Here is an 8200-nt window from a genome sequence, read left to right as displayed (position 1 = left end):
AGTCTCTCCAGGGCCCAGCCTCTCCCCTCCCCCGAGAACAGAAGCCCCCATCTGGGCCTGTTTATTCCAGGAAGGTCAACAAATCGTTCTACTTTGGGCTCCTGCCCTGGGCATGTTGAGACGCTCACAGTGAAGTCATCTTTGAGCGGAACTCAAAAAAGCAGCTGAATTGTGCGGCATCAGGAAGTAGCTAAAAACAATCTGTCGGACCGCCCATGTCCCCCATGTCATGTCCCCCACAAATCCCTGGCATCCTCACTCCCCTCTAGCCACGCCTGGCCTTGCCACCGTCCCTCGAACATACCACATATGCTCCTACCTTGGGAGAATGTTTCCCCCACGTACCTTCCTTGCTTCATTCAGATCTTTGGTGACCTGATCTCTTCTCTGACACCTTTCCAAAATAGCTCCGCTGTCACTGTGCACCCTGTTGCCCCGCTTTTTGGGTTTTTTCTACATATCAGTAATGACCTCTTGATTTAAAATTATACATTGGGCCAGGCTTGGTGGCTCACACCTGTAATCCCAGCACATTGGGAGGCCGCGGCAGGCAGGGAGGATCGCTTGAGGTCGGGAGTTCAAGACCAGCCTGACCAACATGGTGAAAACCCGTCTCTACTAAAAATACAAAAAATAGCCGGGTGTGGTGGTGCACGCCTGTAATCCCAGCTACCCAGGAGGCTGAAGCAGGAGAATTGCTTGAACCAGGGAGGCGGAGGTTGCAGTGAGCCGAGATCACACCACTGCACTCCAGCCTGGGCAACAGTGAGACTTCGTCTCCAAAAACAATTAAAATAAAGTAAAATTATACATCACGGTGTCATTTGGTTGTTGAATCTCTGACTAGAATGTCAGCCCTAGGAATGCAGAGATTTCTGTCTGTTTTGCTCACAGGTGTACACCCACCCAGTGCCTAGAACTGTGCCTGGCACAGAGTAGGTGCTCAGGAAATATTTAATGGGCTGGGTGTGGTGGCTTATGCCTGTCATTCCAGCACTCTGGGAGTGCCAAAGGTGGGAGGATCACTTGAGGCCAAGAGTTCGAGACCAGCCTAGGCGACATAGTGAGACCCAGTCTCTCTCTCCCCACATACATACATAAATATATGTGTGTGTGTGTGTGTGTGTATGTGTGTATATATATATGAAATTTATTTATTTATTTGTTTATTTATTTTTGAGATGGAATCTAGCTCTGCCACCCAGGCTGGAGTGCAGTGGTGCAGCCTCCGCCTCCCAGGTTCAAGTGATTTTTTTTTTGCCTCAGCCTCCCAAGTAGCTGGGATTACAAGCATGTCCCACCTCACTTGGCTAATTTTTGTATTTTTAGTAGAGACAGGGTTTCATCATGTTGGCTAGGTTGGTCTCGAACTCCTGACCACAAGTCATCCGCCCACTTCAGCCTCCCAAAGTGCTGGGATTACATGCATGAGCCACTGTGCCCGGTATTTTTTATTTTATTTTTGAGACAAGATCTCACTGTCTCACCAGGCTGGACTGCAGTGGCACAATCACGGCTCACTGCAAACTTCACCTCCTGGGCTCAAGTGATCCTACTACCTCAGCCTCCCAAGTAGCTGGGACTACAGGTGCGTGCCACCACGCCCCGCTAGTTTTTGTATTTTTTTGTAGAGACAAGGTCTCCCTGTGTTGCACAGGCTTGTCTCAAACTCCTGGGCTCAAGCAGTCCTCCCGCCTTGGTCTCTTAAAGCGCTGGGATTACAGGCATGAGCCACTGCACTCAGCTGTCTATTTTTTAAAAAGAACTATTAGATGAATGAATGAATGGATACAATGGAATACTATACAGCTGTTAAAATGGAATGAGTCAAATTTCTATATAGAATCATTACCAAGATATAGCATTGAGCAAAAAGAGAAAAGTGCAGAATATATATAGAAGTGACTCAGAATTACCTGGAGGGCTTGTGAAAACCCAAATGACTGAGTCCCATTCCCAGAGCTTTCGATTTCAGCCTGCAGTCAGGCCCAAGTAGTTATATGGCTAACAAGTTCCTTGTGATGTGGTACTGCCAGCCAGGGGGCCACACTTTGACTGGCATAGTCTCTGGGACCTCACCCAAGAAACTAGAATTTGTAAAATGCAAAGCTTTGACAAAAGCTCCATGTTTTTGGGTATCTAAACAGTTTCTGTTAGGAGATATGTTGGAAGAGGTCTGGGAGGTGACAGTAAGGTGACAATGATGGTGACCTCAGAGGAAAGGTTGGATTTAGGGGCTCCAGGGAGGAATGGGGGGACTGGATGGTAGAAGGAAATGTTTAAGGAGGCGTGACTTGGCATCACATTAAGCTCTGCTGCTCCCCAGCTGTGTGACCTTGGGTGGGTGGCTTTACCTCTCTGGGCTTCAGTTTCCTTATCTATAACTGGGCATCATAGGACACCATCTCCTGGAGGTTATTGTGAGGATTAAATGAGTTTCTTTTGACACATAATAAATGCCAGTTTGTATGATTACAGGAAAGCTATGAATTTCTTACAAGGAAAATAGAAAATGTTTCCACTGTTTAATTAAAAATAAATGTAGGAGTCGGGCACAGTGGCTCATGCCTGTAATCCCAACAACTTTGGGAGGCCAAGGCGGGAGGATCACTTGAGGCCAGGAATTCAAGACCAGCCTGGCCAACATGGTGAAAACCCATCTCTACTAAAAATACAAAAATTAGCCAGGGGTGATGGTGCATGCCTGTAATTCCAGCTCCTTGGGAGGTTGAGGCAGGAGAATTGCTTGAATCCAGGAGGTAGAGGTTGCAGTGAGCCGAGAATCACTTGAACCTAAGAGGTGGACGTTGCAGTGAGCTGAGATCATGCCATTGCACTCCAGCCTGGGTGACACAGCAAGATTCTGTCTCAATTAATAAATAAAGGCCAGGTACAGTAGCTCACACCTGCAATCCTAGTGCTGTGAGAGGCTGAGGCAGGAGGATTGCTTGAGCCCAGGAGTTGGAGACCAGCCTGAACAACATAGCAAGACCTCATATCTTAAAAAAAAAAAAAAAAAAAAATTAGCCAAGTGTGGTGGCATGCACCTGTAGTCCTAGCTTCTTGGGAGGCTGAGGCAGGAGGATTGCTTGAGGCCAGGAGTTAGAGGCTGCAGTGAGCTATGATTGTGCCACTGCACTTCAGCCTGAGAGACTTTGTCTCTAAAAATAAATGAATAAATAAATATATCATTTACAAATACATAAATAAACGTGAAAGGATGGACTTTTTGGTAAGTTCTGCCAAGTCTAATTCCGGTTCTTCCATTACAAGGAAGAGCAGAAATTAAGGAGACAGGAGATGCCTCATCCTCTCCAGCACCTAGGCACCCCCCAAAAAATATTCCAAGTCTACACCCCTCTATTTGCAAGTCTGGCCTCTTTCCTTCCAGTTGCAAAAGGATGAATCTTTAAAAGATTAGAAAGTCCTTGGCCTGAGTCTGGCTCCCTGCCTCCCCACAGTGCCCCTCATCCTTTCTCTGCAGGCTTAATAAGAGTTTGGTTAGGACCCCTGGAGACCCCTTTGCCCAAACTTCCCTTACCTTGTTTCTCCCCTCACATGCCCTTCATTGGTATCCAGTGCCCATTTATCTCTATTAGGAAGTCCTTCCGCAAGTCTGACTTAAATTCTTCATGCTGAAAGGGACCTTTTTCCTTCTTGAGAGCCAGCAGGACCCAGGGAGCCCCTGTCCTCACCCAGGATTCCTGCCTCTCTTCTCTGCAACACCCCTGATCTTTACCTGGTATTCCCATCATTCCTATTAGAAAGAAATCAAGTCTGGCTTCAGTCTTTCTTGCCTTGAAGGAAGTGTATTCCTGGCAGGGGCTGGGGTGGGGGGTAAGTCATAAGGCAAGGGCTGGGGATCAGAGGAAGCCCTCACCCGCTCTTCAGAGGGACCCAGGAACCCCCAGCACTAGAGAAGTTTATATTTAGCGCTTCTCTGCTCCTCCTACTCCCCCCGCCTGCCACCGCCTCCTCCCTGATGCTGGGACAAGCTTTGCCTAGAGACTGGAGGGTGGGGGGGACAGGCCTCTCCACTACCTTCTCATGCCGGGAGGACAGAGGACTGGGGGGGAGGAGGGGACAGAGCGACCGAGGAGAGGGAGACTGAAGGGCAGAGATGGGGAAGGTGAAGGGTGAAAAGGGGAGAGACCAAGGGCAGAGCGGGAGAGGACACAGCTACCCACAGCTACCCCATCCTCATGCCTCGCTTTCTCCTTGTCAGGATGGAAAGCGCCTTCCAAGCCGAGCCAGCTTGGGGTGGGGGGAGCTAGCGAAGGCCCCCACAATCCGTCTCTAACTTTGGGAGGGGGTGGGGCCTCCCACAGCTGTTTCTGTTTCCAGAAAAGAATGTGCAGGGGGGGGTCCCACTCCTAAGAGGGGGAGGGGCCGGGCGTGCAGCCCCGGGAGTCTGGCTTCAGTCTTCCTCTCCAGTCCCCATCTGGGGAGAGGGCAGTCGAGGTCAGCGGCGGGGAGAGCCCCCTCCACTGCCACCTCGGCTCAGGTTTCCCGAAACGGGAAGCTCTGGCCACACACAGGCTTGGGGATGGGGATCTGCGGTGGAGCCAGGGTGTGCGGGCTGGGGGGAGGGGAAGAGAGACTGAGCCTGGGACGTCGGGCAAGAAGAAGAGAGCGAGGTGCAGACAGGCAGGAAGGGAAGGCCAAGGAGACAGAGGCAGAGGGACACAGAGATCACAGAGACAGAGAGACAGGATGAAACAAGAGAAGCAGACACAGAAAGTCACAGGGATGTGGCAGGACGGAGTGACAGAACCCCGGCATGAAGTCGGGAGACTCAAGGAATGACACAGACAGGGGAGAGGCATGGGGCCTCCTCAAGTCATTCCGGAGACCTCTGTCCATCTTCCACCATGAGAACACCCAGAGTCCAGAAGTCTCCCCCAGGCGCTGCCTCGACCTGCCGCCCATTGGGTCAAGGAGAGCTGGGGCCAGGTAGGAAGCAGGGGAAGCGTCATCAAAGGGTCAAGAGCCCAGTGGGGGGTCCTCAGGGACTGTGAGCTTTCTCTCAGCAGTGGTCCCTCCCTCTGGAGGCCCTCAGATTCCCCTCCTCCCACCCCGCCCCCTCCAGAGATCTCCAAGCACACCAGGACTTAGGGAAGATGGAGCCCTGGTGGCGGGGCCCAGAGAAGGGCATATTTGGAGCCTGGCTGTGTGACCTTGGGTGAGTCGCTTGCTCTCTCTCAGCCTCAATTTCTCTCTATGTTAAATGGGGGACTATCATCCCGTTTCCCAAGCTGCAAGAAGACAACGCCTGCAAAGTACCCGGTCCCAGGTTTGACACATACTTGGTGCCCAGAAGGATTTTCTTTGGGGAAGGGGTGTAACGGATGGGGCCTGTTTCTCACGAGGCCCCAGTGGGGGCGATGCAGTTTCCCCTCCCCCGATTTGGGGGCGGGGAGGCCAGGTCCGGCCCGCCGCCGGAACTCCGGGGTCTCCAGCCCCACCCCCTGTCCTTTCTCACTCCCTGCCTACCTGGGTCCCCAACCCCCCCCCCCGGGTGTCTGAGCATCCAACTGAGGCAGACAGACACAGACGGGGGTGGAGGGACGGATGGACAGGCGGCCCCTTACCAGCTGCTCCTCCAGGGCTGCTGCGGCCCGGCGCGCCGCCGCCGCATCTTCATCCTCATCAGCGTCCTCCTCGTCCTCGGCCTCGGCGCCCCCCATTCCGGGCTGGGCCAGCCGCAGCGCCTGCTGCACGCGGTACTCCTGCCTCTCCCGGAGCCAGTGTAACTCGCAGAGCCCGGCCAGGCTACCCTCCAGCCAGCCCCGCAGCCGACCCCGCTCAGGGCTCACCGGGAACGAGAAGGCCCGGATCATGGCTGCGGCCCCCCGCCCCAGCCCGGCCGGGCCCCGCGGCCACCCCTCTCCCTGTCCCACCTCCCCGCCCCAGCAGCCTGCCCGCCCGCTGGCCGGGCTGTCACCGTCTCATCTGCATAGGCGCCCGCCCATTGGACCGCCCACCCGCGCCTTATCTGCATGGCCACGCCCCCGGCGACCGAGCAACTGCCGCCTATTGGCGGATAACCTCCCGCACGAAGACGCTCGGCCGTGCAATCGCACCGCCCAACACGACGCATGCTCGCAACTGCCTACTCACTCCGCTCGCCACGCCCCCTCCGAGCAACTGCCTCGGGGCCCTGGCCTCGCCCCTCTACGCGTCACAATGAAACAAGCCCGCCCATGCTTCAATGCCATTGGTCTGTGTCTGGCCGGGCTGCAGCAGGTTCCACCCTTTTGCGGGCGAGCTCTGGCTACCATTGGACTGTCCGGCGCGAGGGGAAGGGTGATCTATAAATAGGGAATGGGTCCACGTGACAGTTTGGCAGCTGCTCCTACCCCTCCACCCCACCCAGCCTTCAGCTTCTGAGGCTGCGCAGGGGGAGAAAAGGGTTAGGGGGTCGAGCCCTGACTTCGCCTCCTCTTCCAAGAAGCCTTCCCAGACACTCAGCTGTAAAACCAGACGGACGTCCTCCGATAAAATTGTTTCTACGTAGGGCCGGCTTCACCGGCTTGGAATCCGCTTAGAAGGGTCTTAGAGCTTGGTTGAATGTTGTGCAATTGCTGTCTTGAAATTTTTAGTTTTTGAGCATGGGGCCCCTTATTTTCACTTTGCACTAGGCCAAATACGTAGCCGGTCTTGCTGCTAAGAGTCTGAGATCCATTGCATTCTAAATTCTGGAATTATAAGACCCTGGGTGGAAGATTCTATGCTTTGACCAGAAGAGAGTCTAAGCAGCTTTTGTCTCCCAGGTGCTAGGAGGTTGTGTGCTCATCGTTCTTCCATCCCAGGGGCCTTTGTTCTACGTTCTAAGGGGCTTTGTTCTCAGCCTTCTATGATGCTCTATTCTCAACGTTCTCTGGTCCTAGGAGTCTGAGCCTGACATTCGTTTCCAAGGCTTCCCGCTGTCTCCAGGCTCCGCGAGCAGGACTGGGGCACCCTCAGGCGGCCAACCTGTGTCACTACGCCGAGCCTGCCTCTACCAACTTCCAAGACCTAGTTCTAATATTCACACTCATCTCTCAGACAGACCTTGGCTCCCTAAAAGCCAAGGCCCAGAAGATCATAGGAGAAATTCCCTCTTTTATGATTCCGCGTGCACGAATTGACCGTCTGGTGGTGAGATGGAGAGAAATTGATAGTGGCGACAGAGAGCAAAGTCTCCGGGAGCCAGACTTCCTCGGGGTGAGTCACAGATCTGTCACTTTACAACTGTGTGACCTTGGAAAGCTTAACCTCTCTGTGCCACCGTTTCTTCATCTGATCACGGGATCATAATACTGGCTGCCTCATAGAGTTGTCCTGAGGATTAAATGAAATGTATCAGGTACTTGGAGCAATGACTTCCATGCATCAACAGCCACAGAAGGGTTTGATAAATACGTTTAAAAACTAATCTAGTAAGTTTCAGGGGAAAAAAATGTCTTAAAATTTGGTAGAGACAACCTTTATTCAGTCTTCCTCTTGTTCAAAATAGAAAATTAGTCGGGTGTGGTGGTGCACGCCTGTAACCCTAGCTACTTGGGAAGCTGAGGCGGGAGGATCACTTGAGCCTGGGAGGGCAGAGGTTTCAGAGAGCCATGATCACACCACTGCAATCCAGCCTGGGCGACAGTGAGATCTTTTCTCAAAAAAAAAAAAAAAATCACGGGCCAGGCGTGGTGGCTCACACCTGTAAATCCCAGCACATGGGGAGGCCAAGGCAGGTGGATCACCTGAGGTCAGGAGTTCAAGACCAGCCTGGCCAACATGGTGAAACCCCATCTCTACTAAAAATACAAAAATTAGCCAGGCATGGTGGTGGGCGCCTGTAATCCCAGCTACTGGGGAGGCTGAAGCGAGAGAATCGCTTGAACCCAGGAGGTGGAGGTTGCAGTGAGCCGAGATCATATCAATACACTCCAGCCTGGGAGATACAGCCAGACTCTGTCTCAAAAAAAAGCGGGGGTTCTCTTACACTGCCCTAATTTTCCAACAATAGGGAGACAATCAAGGATTGATAAGTGTCTGGGGAATGACATCAGTATTAGTTTTCCATCCCTGCTGTATGTACAAGATCAGTTGAGTCATTTGCCAAGTACAATGTTGAATCTGGAGCTGATTTAGGGTTCTGGTCACCAGGCATTTGAAGATGGATATTCCTAGGAAGATAACTAAAAAGAGAATAAGAGAAAAAAAA

General features: G+C 52.6%; 1 protein-coding gene across 1 annotated transcript in view; it reads right to left on the bottom strand.

Annotated features, from left to right (window-relative positions):
- DACT3 (dishevelled binding antagonist of beta catenin 3) overlaps nucleotides 1–5936 on the bottom strand; it is a 13735-nt gene extending 7799 nt beyond the window's left edge. Inside the window, exon 1 of the mRNA XM_017874265.1 lies at nucleotides 5592–5936. Coding sequence (XP_017729754.1) covers nucleotides 5592–5840 — 249 coding nt within the window. The 5' untranslated portion in view covers nucleotides 5841–5936. The remainder of the gene's footprint in view (nucleotides 1–5591) is intronic.
- Between the last annotated feature and the right edge of the window lie 2264 nt (nucleotides 5937–8200).

The sequence above is a fragment of the Rhinopithecus bieti genome, unplaced genomic scaffold, assembly GCF_001698545.2.
Source record: "Rhinopithecus bieti isolate Rb0 unplaced genomic scaffold, ASM169854v2 scaffold_7888, whole genome shotgun sequence".
Lineage (NCBI taxonomy): Eukaryota > Metazoa > Chordata > Mammalia > Primates > Cercopithecidae > Rhinopithecus > Rhinopithecus bieti.
This window is presented reverse-complemented; position numbering and strand designations above follow the sequence as displayed.